Genomic DNA, 19,541 nt, shown 5'->3' with positions numbered 1-19,541 from the left:
TGGGTGAACACTATCATCTTTTCCATTGATGGCTGATGAATATCTCAAACAAGGCAAATATTTAGCAGGATATTACAGAGGGTTATTACAGAAAGCGAGCAAGGTGGACATATTTTTTTCACAATGTGAGGATATTGTGCTTCTGTTGCATGAGATATTTCATTTAGGGCTGTCAAAGTGAACACAATAACGCGTTAACGCAAATTCGTTTTAACACCACAAATTTCTTTAGTGCATTAATGGAACTTGTGATTTTTATGTTGTAGCGGGCTCAGTTTTAAAGCTAGACTGAAGATTTTGGCATCATAAGAAACTAGACTAACCTAAGGAATCCATAGGTACCAAACATACACATACTAGCTTCTCATGAAGGAGGTTAAATAACGCAAACTTGGGCTAAATTTTGGTGAGAAAAAATGGCATTTTCAAAGGGGTCCCTTGACCTCTGACCTCCAGATCAGTGAATGTAAATGGGTTCTATGGATACCCACGAGTCTCCCCTTTATAGACATGCCCACTTTATGATAATCACATGCAGTTTGGGGCAAGTCATAGTCAAGTCAGCACACTGACATACTGACAGCTGTTGTTGCCTGTTGGGCTGCAGTTTGCCATGTTATGATTTGAGCATATTGTTTTATGCTAAATGCAGTACCTGTGAGGGTTTCTGGATCAATATCTGTCATTGTTTTGTGTCTTTAATTGATTTCCCATCGTAAATATATACATACTTTTACATAAAGCAGCATATTTGCCCACTCCCATGTTGATAAGAGTATTAAATACTTGACAAATCTCTTTAAGGTATATTTTGAACAGATAAAAAATGTGCTATTAATCACGATTAAATCCTTTAAATCGATTGACAGCCCTAATTTAATTATCTTAAATTTTTGTTGAATGTGCGAAGTATCCCATGTAAGGGATATTTTAGCTTATGCAGATCCTTAGAGTGCGTACATCTTACTTCCCATTGCTTGTTTCTCAGGTTCAAAGGACAAAGTAACCATTCCAACCTCAAGCTTTCCCAGACTTTCTGTATCTGACGGGCACTCGTCTCCGGCCTCTCCATCCTCTGTCTCCCTCTCTACCTCGGAACTGTCCCCATCTTCACCTAAAATGACCGCCCCTGATGAGTTCTCTGGGGGGGATCCCAGGGCACCCGGGTCCCCCGGTGCTGGGCAGGCGAACAGATCAAGAGGACAGCAGCTCTCTCACCACGACCACAAGCGTACCACCAGCCCCGGCACCCAGACCAGAAAACCGGGCAGGAACAACTCCAAGCCCGCTAGTCCCAAGAGAAACGCTGACGGCCGGGCGGATCACGAAGAGCGCTGTCAGAGCCCCAGGAAAACCGAGCGAGGCCACGGCGGATCACTGGAGGATGTGAGAAAAGACAGAAAAGCTCAAGGGCAGAGAGACCACCGTTCCTCTAGCCCCAGGAAGAGCTCCAAGAGGGATCATGACCCTGCTGTGCCTTTAAAGAACCTGGAGGAGCCCCAAAGCCCCAGGCGTCCAGCTGGCCAACAGCCCGGCGTCACCTCTGGAGAAGGGAGGCACAAGGAGGAGGATGCAGCCTACTGGCAGGAGAGGGGGGAGAGCGGAGACAAAAGCTCGGGGACCGGCGAGCGCCACAAGAAGAGCAAAAGGGCCGAGCAAGAGGCAGCGGCACAGAAATCCCACAGGGACAGGGCAGGGTCGGATCCTGATAGCGGCACCCTGAACCGGAGGAGTCGGAAAGAGAAGGGGGAATATCGGGAAAGCAAGCACCACGGGCCAACCGAAGAAGCGAACAGGAAGGATCCCAGAGGTTCAAGCAGTAGCATCCAGGACCCCAGTTGCAACGGGACCAGCACCAGCAAGAAGGCCCCCATCACCCCCGGTCCGTGGAAAGTTCCCAGTTCTGCCAAGATCCAGTCCCAGGTGGACACAACGTACGCGGATGTCTGACGTCCTCCTGCGTGTATGAAGAAAAAGCTGAGCCTCTGAAAGATGGACATTCAGAATTGGAAGGATTTTTAGTTTTTACTTTTTAGCAATCTCGAACAAAGCAGATCACTGTGTAACCAGCAACATAGCTTCTCATTGCTTTTTTGTTTTGTTTTTCACCCAGTTTGCCTCGGGTCGGTCAGTTTGCATCAAGCTGCATCAAGATGTCTGATCTGACACGCGTGCTATTAACAGGATAGTGCAGATGAAGTCTATTTTGTGCCAATCAGAGACTCCGGTTCTAAAGAAGCTGCTCCGTATTGCACTCACTGTGAGACTGTTTGTGGGTAACGGGATGAAGCGTTCTCCCCGTCTACCCGCCTCCATGAAGGATCCTGCTCTTTTTTTTCTTTTTGTCACTATGAAGGTTTAAGACATATTCACGCAGTCACTCAGCTTTTCTTCCTGGCGAGATAGATACACTGTCGCTGTCACTGACGGATGCACTAGAAAGTGAAGCGGGTGAGTTTCTCTTAAAGGGTGACAGAGCGTCTTCTACTGTCTGTTTTTTTGGAGAGCCCGACTAGAGTTGTGAACTGTATTTAGCACATGAGAAGACTCTTTGACCCCATTAGCTTACCAGAGGGTGGACAGACCACCCCGGAGCTTTATATGCATCAATCAGCAGACCAGATACTTGTGGTTATAGTTCTAATGTTTGTTACATGTGTGTTAATAATAAAGCATAATGTAATTTATTGAAATTATATGTAAACAAAAACCTAGTACACATATCCACGCTGAGTCATTTCACTTTTAATGTGGACTTAATGATGGAAATAGAATGTGTAGACAAGCATTGGCATCTAAAATAATAACACTATGAAATCTATACATTCTATTTCTATGATCTGTTAAACGGTCACACAAGCCTGATTCATAATGTCGTCTACTGTTAGCACCTCTGTATTTTAGGTCCTCTGGCTGTGTGTGTGTGTGTGTGTGTGTGTGTGTATGTATACAAGCTGACTTGTAGGCCTGTGTATTTTAGACGTCGCTGTAGCATCGACTATAATTGAAACATATATTATTATTTAACAAAGCGATTACACATATTGGCACATCATTTAGATGAGTTGAATTAACAGAGCTTGATTGTAAGAAGAGACCTCTGCCTTCAACTTATAATAAAAATTTGTATTTTTATCATCACAAATATAGGCACAAAACATATCCTTTCGCCTCGTTCTAACCTCCAAATCTATTTTTTTTATTAAGTACATAACCCATAATGTGAGGAAAAATAGTATGTAAATAAAACCAGACTCCCTAAGAATGCAGTTAATTATCCACACAAATAGGGGAAGTCATCACAATATCCCATTAGTGGTTGCACACAGTGCATAATGTGAAAATGGCTTGACTGGTTATGTGGGAGTCCTATTTGAAATTAATTACTTACTAATTACTGAAATTTATTTAATTGAAAAATGTATTCATTTCATGGATGCATTTTCCCAGATGAGAAAATGTAGTAATGTAATACAATTCACATACAATGTCATCTGGGGGGCTTAAATTTAATTAAATTTCAGTAATATATATATATATATATAAAATGTATTGGGATCAGCTGTGCCCTGCTCTGAAGACAAAATTTGGTGTTGTTTAAATGTTGCTACCGTGGAGTACAGAGACATCTAGTGGTTCATTAACTGCTATTCACATCCGAGTCATTGCTCGAACCGTTCCACCCCCACCCCCACCCCCACCCCCTCCCCCCACCCCCTCCCCCACCCCACCCCCTCCCCCACCCCGTTTAGGGATGTACGGCAGTAACACATGCATCTATTGGTCTGTGAGACCGCTTACTAATTTATTGTCCACTTTATTGTTGATACGATGGGCTACTGTATTATTTACTGTTCATGCCATTACCATGTATGATACTGTGGCCTTGCATTGCTCCAACATATATAAATATATTAAAAAAGACTTAGTTTTGACATCATGGTAGTTGGAAATGTTTATAAATTGTACAGCACCTGTATAAATATTTGCCTTCATGCAGAAAAGAAGAATCCTCTGTAAATCGTTTCATTATTTTTTTAAGGGAGCCGAGAGGAAAATGATATAAAATGGGTGAAAAGAAATGTGGTCATGGCATTCTGTTCATGCACTGATAAATAAAGGTTTACTGAATAAACATGACTCAAGTGTTTTTGTTTTTTTGTTGTGGATTTAGTGCAGTGACTATATCCTGTTGATCCTGCACTTAATTTTTGTAAGTAAAACAATTATAGGCCTGTTACAAGATTCAGAAGTTTTTACCTCTTGTACAGTTTATATTGGTACTGTAGGTGTGCCACTGCAATATTACTGTTTCTAAATGTCTTTGACTGCCACCACAGATGCTCTTAAAAGACCCAATTTTTCAAGTTTTTCCTAAGTCAGGCATCCATATGAACTAGGGCTATATTTAACGATTATTTTCATTGTCAATCAATCTGTTCATTATTTTCTCGATTAATTGATTAGTTGTTAGGTCTGGAAAATGTCCGAAAATGGTGTTTACGGTCATAAGGGTGTAAAGAAACCATGAAATATTCACATTTAAGAAGCTGGAATCAGAGAATTTAGATTATTTTTTTTCTTAAAAAAATTACTCAAACCACTTAATTGAAATAGCTAGCTGGCGTTTCATTTAATAGTTGACAACTAATAAATTAATCGTTGCAGCTCAGGATTGAAACAGGTTTTGCTTGTTGCTATCATTTATCCCATTAATTCCGGTCTGATTCTGCCTATTAAAAGGTTGTTTCCAATTTAAGTCCCCAGTCCTCCTTTTGTGCAAATACACATTCTTAGTTTATGTGTCAGTTTCTTTAGTATAGACAGTGTTTCTGTGTTCAGCTGCAGTGAGAGATAGGAGTTTTGTACTTAAACTACTTTACTACTACTATACTTTGGATACTCTGGAAGATGCTCACTTGATTTGTCTAACTCAGCCTGCTGAAGCATCATATTTATAAACTTTGAAATATATTTTTGCACAGAACGAGGACTTTGCATTTGTCCCCCAGTACTTACATTGAAAGCTTCAGGAAGGGATCTCTTAATGACCAGTTTACACCAGTAGAATGATAGAAACCTGTTTCAATGTACATATGGGGACTTGACTAATGTTTTAGGGCAGCTTTGAAAAAATGGTGAACTTAACCTTTAATACAAGTCAGTGGTGTTTGACACCTCTAGTGTGTCATTGTGAAGCTGAATGACAGTAACAGTATGTTCTCCTTCACGTTGACAGCATGTCTCACTAGTGTAGACTCGGTAGTTCTGCCTCTCGTGGCTGTGTTACATTAACCATTACGTCAGCTGAACAGAAGTGAGTGCGTGCGAAGTCGCATGCAGTCAGAGTACATTACACTCAAACTCCCATGTAGCTTTGCAAGTTACGCGTGCGCAACAGACCCGAGATAGCGAAATGAACTACAAACTAACGGCAGGAGGACTACACGCTTCATGTTCGGGCGCCTGCGCAGTAGGAACCCCTGAGCCCCTTTAAATCGAGCCTACGTGCAAAGATGGCAGCCCGAGTCGACCTGCTCAGAGCCAAAGTAGAAGAAGAACAGGTGAGGGACAGTCTCGACAGGTTCATTAAAGAGGAGAAGAAGAGGAAGAAGAAGAAGAAGAGGGAGCTGTCGCCGTCGGCTGACAAACGGGAGAAGTGCGTGAAAGAAGCGAAGAAAGTGAATCTCCATCACCACCAGCAGCACCACCACAACCACCACCAGCAGCACCAGCAGCACCAACCCGCCGAGCAGCGGAGCCAGCAGCCGCATCAGCTGCAACACAACCCCAAACCCCACAAGTTCAGCGCGGAGAAACATGTCCTGCACAGCCACCACCACCACCATCACCATCACCACCACCACCACCACGGTCACAGTCTCACCAACGGTACAAAGAACCCGACTGTACCTCCATCTCCTCCGCCGCGGAACGTACCAGAGCAGCTGCAGAAGAAGCTCGCGGTTCCTCCGCAGCCTGCTGCGCTCTTCACGATCCCGCCTCTCAACCTGGTCAAGGCCAAACCTCAGGATGTCCACGAGAAGACCCGGGACAAAGACCTGAAGCTGAAGCTCAAGAAGGAAAACACAGAGGCCAATGTGAACTTGAAGAAAAAGAAGGGTGAGTTTTATTATTTTCTGCATGTCCAAATCTTATTAAATAATGGATATCTGTTTTTAGATATCCCCATAGGGGTGTCCAGGGACAACACAAGTCATTGACAAGTTGCAAGAGGTGACTTATGTTCTTCCTGTCCTGTGTGTTGGTGCTTGTGTATGTGCATGACAGATAAACTGAACAACAAACCTATTTTGTTAGGCATTTTGGATTTTACTCACCTATCTTAAAGCTGCAGTAGGCAGAATGTTTTTGACATCATTGGGCAAAAATCCCATAATAACCTTTCAGCATACTGTAATTCAAGTGTTCTGAGAGAAAACTGGACTTCTGCTCCTCCTCATGGTTCTGTTTTCAGGCTTTAGAACATCTAGCCCGTGACGGGAGACTTTGGCCAATCACAGGTCATTTCAGAGAGAGAGCGTTCCTATTGGCTGTTCATTCAACGGAGGCAGCTGTCAATCACTCGTAAACTCTGATCAAACGGTCAAACTAGGCAGCGCTGATCAAATATGAATCGATATTCTGTTACTGTAATGCCTATTTCTCTCCTCAGATGTTCTCAGAATCATCTTGTAGTGCATGGTTTAGCTGTAAACAGCTGCTCAGAGACGGCAAGGCTCCAGCTCGGTTCTGATTGGTTGTTTTCCTCCGGTCTGTGAAAGTTTTATGAAAATAACTTTTTTAATCATGTTTGCTCCAGTTCTACCTACTGCTGCTTTAATACCTAACAGTAAGTGAAAGGCGTGTTTTGGTTACCAGGTTTCAGTAACTTTTACCTGCTCTCTAACAGGAGAGGCACACTGTACAATGGAGCCATTATAAAGAAGTAAATAGATATATAATGCCCCCAAATTCCTATTAATTTGTGGTCTGCAGTCCAGTGTAAGTCAATTGAAGGTGCATGACAAATAATCATCTTTTTGGTGCCCTAGGTGACATTCAGATTTAGAGTCTATGGCGGCGACGCTGCTCTAGGGTTATGGCTCATGTCCACAGCCTCCGTCCTTTCCACGCCTCCCATTCATTGTCTATGTAAGCAGCCGTGCAATGCATTCTGGTAGCGCGGCGGCGCGATTCGAGAGACGGGGCGTCGCGTTGGCAGCTCCTCATTTGCATAAAGTTGAGGTCTAGGCTACTTTATGCAAATCGAGGGGCTTCCGGCGTGACTCTCCGCCTCTGGAAACTCCCTAGAAAATTTAAACTAACTGCTGTCGATCTAAAATAAAGACGGATTCAGCAACTGCACGACTTATTTCTCGCATAAAATGTTTTCAGAAACACATTTCGGTGAACTATTTCCGTCATATAAGAGAAGACAGTTTACAAAAAAGCAGCCATGTTGGTTCTGGTTTGAAAGCTGTGAGCAGCAGCCCACGAGAGAAAGCGTTCGTCCAATCAGGTGCCGAGTGCCTTGTGTGTGCAGCCCATCAAGTCCAATGCTGGGAAGTGAGGCGATCCCTCGCAATAACAAACTTCAACTTCCCCTCCACTTTGTACGTGCACCATGCCCCTCTGACTTCTACTTATCCCTGTACCTGCAGAGCCAAGGCCCCACATTGACAACGTCAAGTCTCTAACACTGGAGGAATATCTCCTGAAGAAGAAAAAGAAGAAGAAGAAGCACCGTGAGGGTGAGCACGTTGCCAAGAAGAAAGTCCGGTACATGCACAACAAAGCGGTTCAGACTGTGTGTGCAGGGCTCGGGGCAGATCTCACCCTGCCCGTCCACCCTGATCCGCCTCTGCCTGCTACCGTGAAGCACGAAAGCAATCGCCCGGCTGGCAGAGACGCTAACTACCAACCCCACCTCCACGCTCTCAAACCCGGACACGCCTCCTTCCTCTCCCACCAAGACCACTACATCCGCAGCTCCTGCCTGCAGACGGGCACTTGGTGCGGACGCTTCATGCACGAGGAAAGGCAAGCCAACGGCGGGGGGTTAGTTCTGCACGCTTATGCTGATGAGATAGCGCGGCTCAGCCCGGCTGAGATGGAATGCTTCGCCCAGGAGTTTCTGGAGTTGGCCTTCGCTGAGAAGCCTCGAGGTGCAGCCGCATACGCCTTGGCAGTGGTGCACAGTGCGGCCGCCTTCTTACCTGACTTCCTGGACTACTTCGCCTTCAACTTCCCCAACACACCAGTCAAGATGGAGATACTGGGCAAGAAAGACATCGAGACCACCACCATTGCCAACTTTCACTCTCAGGTATGTAAAGAGGCAAGTGGTCTTTGTACTCAACAACTGCACTTTTATCACAACAAGATTCACAGATCATAGCTTCTGATGAGAGCAGTGGCCATTTGGTGTTGGTCAGCTTCTTTTTTGGATTTGGTTTAAATTAGGGCTGCAACTAACAACTATTTTTCATCATCAATTAATATGATTGTTTAGTCTATAAAATGTCAGAAAATGGGGTCTCATGACTCGGGTCAGAGTACAGATAGAGAGAAAATGGCTCACAAGAAAACAAGTACAATGTACAGCTGTTAATTGAACTATTTCAATCAGAAGATGTGGATGTGGAAGAAATGTTCATTGAACCGCCTCACAGTGAGAGTGGAGACGGTGCAGAGGATAGTGGTGAACAGTGGTGAACGGCTAGATACTGTTGCTGGCCTGATAATTGTGAAAAATGCAATCAAAGAGAGAATGTCCCTGGATGAATCTGTGCTGAATCTGTTACGTGCTGTGCAATGTACTTTTTCTTGTCAGACATTTTCTCTCCATCTCTCCTCTGACCCGTCGTGACAGCCCAGCAGATCAGGAGGTTAAAAGTTCAAGGCCTACTTCAAACACCTATAGAAGCACAGTTTATAGAAGCAAACAGACATACTTCCAGAAAGTGCATTGAAACTAATTCAGATAGGAGGCCCTCAAATGTGTGTACTGGAAATTAGAAAACTTCCTGCTTATTCTAGGGCATTTTCTACCATTTTTGAAAAAACAGTAGTCCCATGTGCCCAAAGACTAAATATAGTATGATAAGAAAATGGCTGTATCGCAGAGACTACAAGGAGCACAATCAAGCATCTATGATCTATGATGGTATCTATGAACTCATGACAAGTTTAATATCAAAGATATGCACATATATGCAGTGAGAAAAAAATATTTTAGATGGAAGACATATAATAAACACAATTTTAGTGTTTTTCCTAATTTTTCAAAAAATCCAGACTTTGACCATTGATAAGTGTGATTTTTCATGTGATTTTAAAAAAAAAACCAAAAAATCAAAGTTGTCCTATTAAAGGTACCGTATGTAACTTCTTGCACTCTTATAAATCATTGCAGGTCGGTGTCTCATGCGCGCTCCCGTATGGCTACGCTGTTCCAACACAAACTACACAGGAGCATCAAAACCGCAGAGTTCTATCTAGTGAAGCTCGTCTGTTGTAACAGTGTTAACTCTTCCTGCTCCAGCCTCCCGACTGCAGTCAGAAGACACAGGGGAGACCGTAGCTTTGGTCTCCAGGACCAAAGTCTCTGATCCTCTGCCTGCCTGCCCTCACTCACACTCCGTGCTCGTTCTCACTCGCTCTCTCGTGCCACTCTCGCGTGCATGGGCGCACACTACACACTGAATATCTAGTGAACGTTTGTGCAGAAATAAATGCTGCAGCTCCTCCAGACCAACAGAGGTTTCCCGTGTCGTTTCCTGCTGCTGACTGAATAGATGGTGCTCCGCAGAGAGTAACAATATTGTCTCCGACCAAAACTCCGTTGTCTCCCCTGTTCCTTCTGACCGTGGTCGGGAGGCTGAAGCAGGAAACACAGTATCAACATCGATTCATGGATTTAGACCAATCAGAAAAAATGTTGTGGCATTTTTCCTCCTCATACTAAATATAGTCTTTGGGCGCAAATGGGTTAAGTGACTAAAAATAATATAAATTAGTAAATTAGATCCTTGGATAATAGTGGATTAGGTGACGTGTTAAAAAACAACAACGACCTGACTGTAGTGTGTTTAGGGCATAAAAAGAAGTTCCCAGTACAGTAAATGTAGGACTGTTCGCCACCCAGTAGTTGACTCAGTCCAAAGTACACTCTATAAAATCTGAAACCCGTGCTGGTGCCAAGTTTTCCCAGTTTTTACAGAGATATAATGGAGTCGCCATTACCCACACTCACTGCCTGAGAAAGATGGCAGAGAGGAGACAGAGTGAGCCAGGATTCCTCCATGTGTGATGTTACTATAGATCTGCAGAGGACAGACAGAGCTCAGTGGTTCTATGCTTACAGTATGTCGGCAAAGTAGACCTAGTTTGGTCATTTCAATACTGAAGAGAGAATACATTGATGCTTTGAAAGCAGAGTGATTGCACTAAAATGCCTCGTTGTATATCTACTGCAGTTTGCTGGGTCAGTGCTGTACATAAAACTGCACACTGTCTGATAAAAACATATTATATTCCCAGCACTGTTCACATACCAGGATAATAACATTATGCAGATTCATAGCCTTAAAACCAATGATTACAGTCTGGCATATTTTCTATGCAGTTACCTTCATCTTGGTAGCTTTGAGTTCCTTTGTAAAGAAGAAGGAATCTACATATAATAGTTTAAAACTCATAGGCTGTGGTCTGCAGCTTATCTCCTAGACACACTCATAAGCATGTAAGGAATCCATCAGTGTGAATGTGTGTGGATTTTCAGAGTAAAAAGGATCCGTTAGGCACAATGTGCTGCTGTAGCTTCGTCACAGCCACTCCCCCGTGGTGCGAGTGCAAATTCTACCTCCAGCTTAAAGGATTATGTCAGACAAACATATATTAACATATAATATTGTAAGTTACATACTGCTTCCTCGGAGCGGTGATGACAACGCCAAGGAAGTGAGGATGTTTCGGTACAGCATTAGAAATCTATCTTGTAGATATATAAGAAAATAGATATAGAGTATACTACTGTGTATATAGTACGGATACAATGAGTGTGTAGATTCGAATGGGACACATTGAATGACAAACTGTTTCTCGTGTCCTTCTGTAGGTGAGCCGGACTTACTGTTCAGGAACCTACCGGTCCGGACCCATGAGGCAGATCAGCTTGGTGGGAGCTGTGGACGAGGAAGTTGGAGACTATTTCCCAGAGTTCCTTGACATGCTGGAAGAGTCACCCTTTCTCAAGGTCAGAGCAAGATTCACTTTTAAAATATAATAATAATATTTTTATAAATAGTCTAAGGACCATATTGGAGGGGAAAGTTTGGACTCACACAGCAGTAAAGTTTTTGTAACATCAGCATTATGTACTGAACCACGCCATGGCAACCTGGCTGGAACAGAAATGTTTCTGCTCTGGCTGCCACCTGATTGGATGATTTAAACTCGTAGAGCATCCTAGGGGTGGGTGAAAAAATAAGTAGAGCATAGCATCGTGATATTTTGCATGGCAATATTGTATTGAAACATGAACGTCAAGTATTTATCTTTTATTATATAGACTATTAACATCTTGACAATCCGGCTGCTATTCTGTCTTTCAGAGGTTGTCGGGGGTTTTAAAGGTAGAGTGAAGATACTGGTAACATATGAAACTACAAAACCAAATAAACCCATTGGTACCAACCATGTCATGTTAGCTTGTCGGGAAGAACGCCAAATAATGTTCCAAAGTTTTGCAAAAGTTTGCTAAGGAAAAACCAAGGAGGGTGAAAAGAGGATGTCACACGTCATCATCGCGTCATATTATTGGGGTACAACACATGCCCTGTCCGCCCTTGCCAAAATTGAGCCAATAGCAACGCACGTCCGCAGCTTCACTTACATTGTGCATGTGTCATACCCCATAACTCAAGACCGTGTCCCAGCCTCTTTCAATAAGCCTTGGGAAAAACTGGCATGACCATCTCCAAAGGGTTCCCTTGACCTCTGACCTCAAGATATGTGAATGAAAACTCTGAGATGAACGGAGTGAAAACTGTATCTTATTAGATAAAACCGCTGTTGACAAACTGCATAATTTGCAGTTGAAAAAAGGTAATAAATCGTAATAGAGTGCTACAGGAATGAGTCCTAAAACCTGGAAATGAGTTAGCATTTTAGTACTTCCGGTTCCCCTCATCAAGAAGTCAATGGGTTTTTAGATAGATGCCTGAAATAAGGTCTGTGGTTAACACAAACTGAAGAGACTTTAACGTTTTGTTCTACAATATAAAATACATCAGTAAATATCCCACTCGTGAATTTTGAAGCCTTTATGTCTCTTAAAAAAGGCGGTTGCTAACAAGTGGCTAAATGAGACTACTAAACGTCATCACGCCGACTCGTCCTCCTTTACCTCCTCATTGTGTTTACTCGTGCTCATGCAACCGTGGTGTAGTTTGTTTATAGCCTAACGTTAGTTTTTTACTTCTGGCGATTGCATTTAAAAATCATAAAAGTGGTGTTCATTCGTGAAGATTATTTTACGGAACAAAACGTGTAAGTATCATAAACGTGTGTTTGCCACAGAGTTTACTTTCTGCAATAATCCAAAACCCAATGAAACAATCCCAATGGCTTTTTGTCGAGGGAAACCAGGGCGATGCTAACTTCCGGGTTGGCCTACTAAAATACGTAATCCCTGGAGCACTCTATAAGATTGTATCGTGATAATATGGTATCGTGGGGCCTCTGGTGATCTCCTCTCCTAGTGCATCCATCATCTGTCTGTTCTCCTCTAAACTTCAGGCCAGAGTCACTTAATATGCTGAATACAGTATGTTTCACTCAAGAAGCTCATAAAGAAGTGTCACACTCCATAATAACCCCATTGCTGATTCATTGTTATTGCTGTAACATCTGTTCAGTCTGTTGTACTTTTCATAACAATAATGTCAGCATAAACTAAATCATATACAGTATTTTGTTATTATTTTGGTGGCTTGCAATTACGTTGTTCATTAGTTGCATCACAAACCTACTATCTGACCAACACAGCTGTGTGTATGAATGTGTGTGTGTGTGTGTGTGTGTGTGTGTGTGTGTGTGCGTCACCACAGATGACCCTACCGTGGGGAAGCCTCTCCAGTCTGAAGCTGGACTGTCGCTCTCAGAGTGACGATGGGCCCATCATGTGGGTACGACCAGGGGAACAAATGGTACCCACTGCTGACATGCCCAAGTCTCCATTCAAAAGACGAAGGTACAACCCCAGCTGCAAAGGAACTACATAAACACAGTTCCATATCCATATGATAAACAATAATTGTTGTGATTATGACTTGAGGCATGATTGTGAAAGTGCCGACTGAAAACCCGTCTCTTCTTGTTCTTTCCCTATCCCCCCCATCCTTCCATCTTTATGTCTAGGTCCATGAATGAGATCAAAAATCTGCACTACCTGCCGAGGGCCAGTGAACCCAGAGAGGTTCTGTTTGAGGACCGGACTAAGGCCCATGCTGACCATGTAGGCCAGAGTTTTGACTGGCAGAGCACTGCTGCTGTGGGGGTACTGAAGGCAGTGCACTTTGGAGAATGGTGAGTGTCTTTTGATATGCTTTAACAGAAATGTTGGGAAACATGAATGTTTGCAGTGACATAATGGTATGTGATGAGGAAGGAGTATACAGTATGTTTTGGTAAAAGAGGTTGCACTTCAACAATGAGATTCACGGTGGAGTGCTAGACCCAAAATCCAATAAGCATAAAAAATGTGATAGAGTAGCACATCCCAGATTTCCAAATCAAGGAGGAGAAATTCCTAACGTTTCACTTGTTTACTTGGCTCACAGCACGGAGTCTTCTTCAGAGCGTTTGGAGTAAACATATTCAGTTCAGTAATATACACAAGGGAAGAGTTAACACCCAGCTGGGTGTTGGATCCAATTATTTTGGAACCAATCACTTTTCTTTTCTAATGGCTCTAGATACAGGGACCAATCACAGGCATAGCCTATAGTTGAATATGATCCAAACCCCATCACATACAGTACTGGGCTCCACTAAACACTGTTTCTAGCCGTTTGTAAGCGCCATTTACTAGTGCCAAGTTTATGTTTATTGTTTTGATAATATTATTTGCTGAAGTTCAGTGAGAAATATATTTCAGTTAAATGTGAGAGAATATTATGACTATGTATGGTGATTCCTTCCTGTATGTTTACCACTGTGAATTTGAGTTTAGTCCTGTGAGGCTTCCGTACACACGTGACTTAGGGACAGGAAGTGAACTTTTATTGTGAAATGACTTTTATTGTGAAAAGGTTCAGTTGTAAATAAATGAGTTACCGGCGGAGCAACACGGTTGTTTTACCGTTGGCGTTGGCGTTGCCGTTGGCGTTGCTACCGGGCCGACTCAACGCGTAAAACATTGTGATGTCGTTCTTGAAGTGTGGTTAATGACAGAAAGTAAGTTAAGACGAAGATAGAAGTATGAAGACTAAAGATAGCCACTACACCGTTATTAGTTCACTATTAAGACCGTACACTAGATGGCAATATGGAGACACGTAAATATACCTCATTCGTTTTTAATTATAGGCTGGTCTTACAGATGATCCTGTATCATCGTGGTCAGTGGTCACCTTCGTAGTCTATACGTTTATAGATTATAGTCCTAACCTAAAAAGCATTTTAAGCTGAAGACTTGGTGTCATAGTGTTCAGTGTGTGTATCCAAAACATTTGCCTCTGGGCCAGTGTCTTTAAAACATCACCTCCTCTAGTAGGCATCATGACTTTCTCAATCCCACGGAATTTGAATGAAGATGGTGAACCGTGGTTTGCTTCAGCATAATGTTCTGCAGTTGCATGATCCATATTGCCTGTGCATATTGCAGTTTAGTTCTGATATTCCTTGTTTAAAGGAACAATATATAGCACTGGCAACTAGCGTTTAAAATGGGTAACGGTAGTCCAAATTCAAAACATCGGAGCCGTGGCCCGTCCGCTACTCTGGTTTGACTGACACATTTCTACAATTTGGGGGTTACCTTCTAGACCCGACCGCGTTATCCTCTGGCCAGCAGCAGTAGTTCGAATCACTTCACCGGCTGTCTGTCTCAAATACTCGCTGCTTTGATAACCAGCTGCACACGGACCACAGAGAGATGTGCCGAGTCTTTTCAGGTCGGGTACAATCTAACATTAACGTTATCACTGTTGATCCAGATGGTTTGCTTTCTTCCGTGGCTGCAGAGGGCAGATTGAGTAACAATTAGTTTCATATGTGGAAACGAGGTGTTGAAATGGGCAGTGGATGGGGTCACACCGGCCAAACAAAAACGGATGTTTTGGACCGGAATGTAAATTTCTAAAGAGGACATACTGGCTGTAGCATTGTTGCCAGAGAAGCCAGTATGTTTCCTTAATCTCTGATGAACATAATTTTAATTTTATGATTTATTACAGTAAATATATTACATAGTGGTCCTTTTAAGGGGTTGTTTGATTTGTCCGACACACGCTAGACCATAGGGACATAGTAACATGTAGATCAGTATGTCTGTGTGTTTTGTAATCCGTTCCAGGAATAACCGACCTCGGATAACCAAAGACGTCGTGTGTTTCCAAGCTGGGGACTTCAATGAAGTGGTCCACAGGCTGCAGCTGGATCTGTATGAGCCCCCAGTGTCTCAGGTGAGATCTGGACTTTTCATACATAATCAATTAGGATGTGTCATGTCACATCTTTATTTCTGATTATTATACTACAGATCGTGCTAAAATGTTAAACCTGAAACCACCGTTTGTCTTCCCGCAGTGTGTCCAGTGGGTAGACGACGCCAAGCTCAACCAGCTGAGGAGGGAGGGCATCCGCTACGTCCGCGTCCAGCTCTGCGACGACGACATTTACTTCATCCCGAGGAACGTCATCCACCAGTTTAAGACGGTGTCTGCGGTCTGCAGCCTGGCCTGGCACATCCGCCTCAAACAGTACCACAGAGAGGGGGAGGGCAAGGAGGAGGAGCGGCGGCCCAATGATCTCAGTGCCACCTCAGGGCGATTCTCTTTCTCCTCTCCTGCCAGGCCTGACACCACCGTAACCCCCTGTGCACGACCACAGGGAGACAACATCCAAGGTGGCGTGGCCAAGACTGAAGAACCTGAGTTCCAGAGACCGGCAACACCTCCCCAGGAGCCTCAGCCAGCCCCTCCACAGCCCACCAAATCCGTTCACTTGCCCCCAACATACCAGGATCCCCTCCTTTCCTTGGAAGCAGTCCACTCTGGATGCCCACCTTCACAAGAGCCCATCCTTCCACACAGCAGAGTTCCCTAAATGACCTCTCTGCCCAGTGTGGTAAGAGCCTATGTGAAGGAATCGTAGACTAAAACTGACATCTGTCAATCAGGAAGCCTTTAAATTATTTGTTTTTGTATCTTTAAATGTTGATAAAATGTTCCCATATGTTTCTCAGCCAAAAGGATTTAATGGGACTGTGTAACACATTTTGTTCTTTTTTTATTTGATGGCACCTGGAACTCTCTACTGTCTCATTCAAAAGGTGTGAATCATAAAGAAACTATTATTTTTAGATTGAAGATATGCGTTGCCACATTTACTGTAAGAGACACATTTTAATTTCCGTTCAAGGCTCCGCTGTTTCTTTTTTTGTCATAATTCATGGAAGATGGAAGTCTGTGGCAGGTGGAATAATAGTTTACATACATAATATATGATTACACTGGAAGCTAGATATTGACATTACACTGTTTTATTCATTTCAGCAACAGAGGCATACAGACATACCGTACCTTGAATATACAGTAGTTTCATAGATTAAGGACATTGTTAGGTGTAAAGCTGGGCCTTTGGCATTTGAATCAAAAGCTCGCCACATATTAGATTTCTCGGAATGGTTACAGCCAGTAAACCAGGAAAAACAAAATTAGTCTTTTTTTAAAAATGTTTCTTTTAAATTAAAGGTACAGTGTGTAGGATTCAGTGGCATCTAGTGGTGCGGTTGCAGATTGCAACCAACTGAGTACCCCTCCGCTCACTCCTCCCTTTCCAAGACTGCATTAACGTGAGCCGGTGAGTGCATGACCATGGTAATGCCGTTCACGTGAATCAGAGGCCATCCTTACCATAATAGCATTAGGAGCAACGGAAGTCAGACGGCGGCTCACGTTACCGCAATTTCACAAAGCACTTCGGAAACTATGGTGGCCTTCAGGTAACGTACAAATGCGAAAGTCCCTCTCTAGAGCCAGTGTTTGGTTTGTCCGTTCTGGGCTACTGTAGAAACATGGCGGTGCAACATGGCTGTGCAACATGGCGGTGCAACATGACGGACTCCGTGAAGAGGACCCGCTCCCCATGTAGATATGAAGGACTCATTCTAAGCTAACGAAAACACAACGATTCTTAGTTTGAGGTGGTTACACATTAATGAAAACATAATTATGTATATTATATTCCATTTCTGCTAATAGATCCCCAGAAATGTTACACACTGTTCCTTTAAAGAAGACTTTCCTTTGGGTTGAGATTTATAATCATCTAATTCTACTTCAAACACTTTTTTTCAGCTTTAGAAGTTGCAGTTTGCACATTTGTTTTCATTTAAAACCCGTGTTTCTACACTGCCCTTTTTCTTACTGTTGATACTGTTTTTGATATTTTATTTATTTTCTAAAGATTAAGCTCAACATAGGTTTATAACCAGAGATGAATATTTAAGACTATTGTCTAATTAAAGGAACACCTCTAAATGACAAAAGAATTACTGCTATTGCTCTTGGCAATAATGGTCTGAATCTTTTCTTTAGGTGTTGAGTTTGTCTTCAGAATTTGGTATGTAAATATTATTGTATATTGTTATAGCTGGGATTGGAATATGTGAATGCTGTCAGTGCTCTCATTTTTCATTTGATTTAAATTCCCTGGTGATGTGTCACTCGGGCGATGTTGTTGTTGAGGATTACTGTGGTTGTATGGGAGTGTTACTGTGTGGATTTATACTGCGAATGCCTGTTGTTTCTTTTCTCATAGTTCCAGCAAAATCTGAAATAATGATGCCTCAAGGAAAATGATCCGAGACTGAACTGTTCAGCAATGTGAGAGATGGAAGTGAACTTCACATTTCTTTCAGAATGGTCTGTCCTAAAATAACGTTGAACATGGTCGTCCCGAGTTACTGATCAGAGTACGATATTTACAGATAATCTGAACCTCACAAAGGCCTTCGTCCTGTCGTCCTCTATAAAAGAAGTGATGATGTGATACTGCCTCTGCTCTAACACTGACTATGTTTTAGTGCCTTGTACTGTATACGGTTAGTCTAATTTAAAGGGGACATATCATGAAAAACTCACCGTTTCATCTGGAGTGCCTACCAACCCACAAGCCATTCCGATTTGGTTCCCCTTCCTATGTCACATGTAGGGATGTAATATCAGATATTTAGTAGTCGATACCAATGCCAGTGAAATTCCACGATTCTCAATTCCATACCACGGTAAAAAAACAAACAAATCCCATGTACTTCAACACACTCCTTTATTACCCTGTGCACACTGTTTTTTTGCGAATATATTATTAATCCCTGATGATACAAGTTTCAAGTTTATTTGTCATATGCATTTAAAAGTACAGTGAAATGCAATGAAAGGCATTTTACCCTGGCTCTCTCTCAGCCCTTACAATCTATAAATAGTACACTAGATAAATACTACAATAAATAAGACATTACCTAAGTATAAAATTATAAAACAACCTAAAAACCATAAAAACATCCATAAAAACAATCCACAGTAACTGTGGTAACGGTGATCCAATCATTGTAGATGCTGTTTTCACTGTCCTCATCAGGAGTTTATGGTCATATGATGTAATGTTGCCAAACCAGACCAGTATGCATCCAGTTAAGATGCTTTCAATTGTAGACCGGTAGAAGTTGATGAGGGTTTTTGTGGACATACCATGTTTCTTTAAACACCTCAAAAAATAAAGTCTCTGTTGTGTCCTTTTTATGACCCAACTGATGTTCAGGGACCAGGAGAGGGAGTCAGAAATATGGATGGCGAGGAACTTGAAGCTACGCCCCAAGTTTCTCGCCAAAAACTAAATTTAGCATTTGAACACATGATAAGGTTATAATTTACCTTTGCCTACTACTAATTTTTACTGAATAGATCATAATGTAACTCAATCCAACCTCCGTTAACATTAGCTGTAAGCTCTGTTATTTAGCCAAGCGAGTGTGCTGCCCACCGACAGCTAACAGCTAACAGCTAACGTTACTAGTGCTCCTCCTGCCAATTTCAACACAAATTTGTTGTTCACAATAGAGTGGTGCAGGAATGAGTCCTAAAACTTGGAAATGAGTTAGCATTTTAGCACTTCCGGTTCCCTCGTCTGGAAGTCGATGGGTTTTTTGAATGGATTTTTAGATGGATATCTGAAATAAGATCTGTGGTTAACACAAGCTTAAGAGACTTTAACGTTTTGCTCTATGACATAAAATACGCCAGTAAATATCC

The 19,541-nt window shown here is 42.6% G+C and overlaps 2 protein-coding genes across 5 annotated transcripts in view; both read left to right on the top strand.

Annotated features, from left to right (window-relative positions):
* magi3a (membrane associated guanylate kinase, WW and PDZ domain containing 3a) overlaps window positions 1–4,140 on the top strand; it is a 184,764-nt gene extending 180,624 nt beyond the window's left edge. For 3 of the 4 annotated variants that reach the window (XM_074642454.1, XM_074642453.1, XM_074642455.1), the window contains one exon: window positions 989–4,140. In XM_074642454.1, the coding sequence (XP_074498555.1) occupies window positions 989–1,950 (962 nt within the window). In that variant the 3' untranslated portion in view covers window positions 1,951–4,140. The remainder of the gene's footprint in view (window positions 1–988) is intronic. The other variant, XM_074642456.1, reaches the window with a different exon arrangement.
* A 1,300-nt stretch (window positions 4,141–5,440) lies between these two features.
* On the top strand, window positions 5,441–18,616 carry rsbn1 (round spermatid basic protein 1). Its single transcript, XM_074642416.1, has 7 exons — window positions 5,441–6,123; window positions 7,665–8,329; window positions 11,123–11,260; window positions 13,116–13,258; window positions 13,426–13,593; window positions 15,584–15,692; window positions 15,817–18,616. Exons 1-7 carry the CDS (start codon window positions 5,517–5,519, stop codon window positions 16,333–16,335), a joined length of 2,349 nt encoding a protein of 782 aa, XP_074498517.1. The 5' UTR covers window positions 5,441–5,516; the 3' UTR covers window positions 16,336–18,616.
* Window positions 18,617–19,541: the final 925 nt, after the last annotated feature.

Source organism: Sebastes fasciatus, chromosome 8 (assembly GCF_043250625.1).
Source record: "Sebastes fasciatus isolate fSebFas1 chromosome 8, fSebFas1.pri, whole genome shotgun sequence".
Classification (NCBI taxonomy): Eukaryota; Metazoa; Chordata; class Actinopteri; order Perciformes; family Sebastidae; genus Sebastes; species Sebastes fasciatus.
This window is presented reverse-complemented; position numbering and strand designations above follow the sequence as displayed.

What these genes read in the sequence shown, in the direction of transcription:
- rsbn1 (XM_074642416.1), top strand. Translation starts at nt 5,517, where the DNA reads ATGGCAGCCCGAGTCGACCTGCTCAGAGCCAAAGTAGAAGAAGAACAG. An exon ending in GAACTTGAAGAAAAAGAAGG is followed by an intron (nt 6,124 to 7,664) that starts GTGAGTTTTATT and finishes CTGTACCTGCAG; the next exon opens with AGCCAAGGCCCCACATTGAC. An exon ending in TCTCCATTCAAAAGACGAAG is followed by an intron (nt 13,259 to 13,425) that starts GTACAACCCCAG and finishes CTTTATGTCTAG; the next exon opens with GTCCATGAATGAGATCAAAA.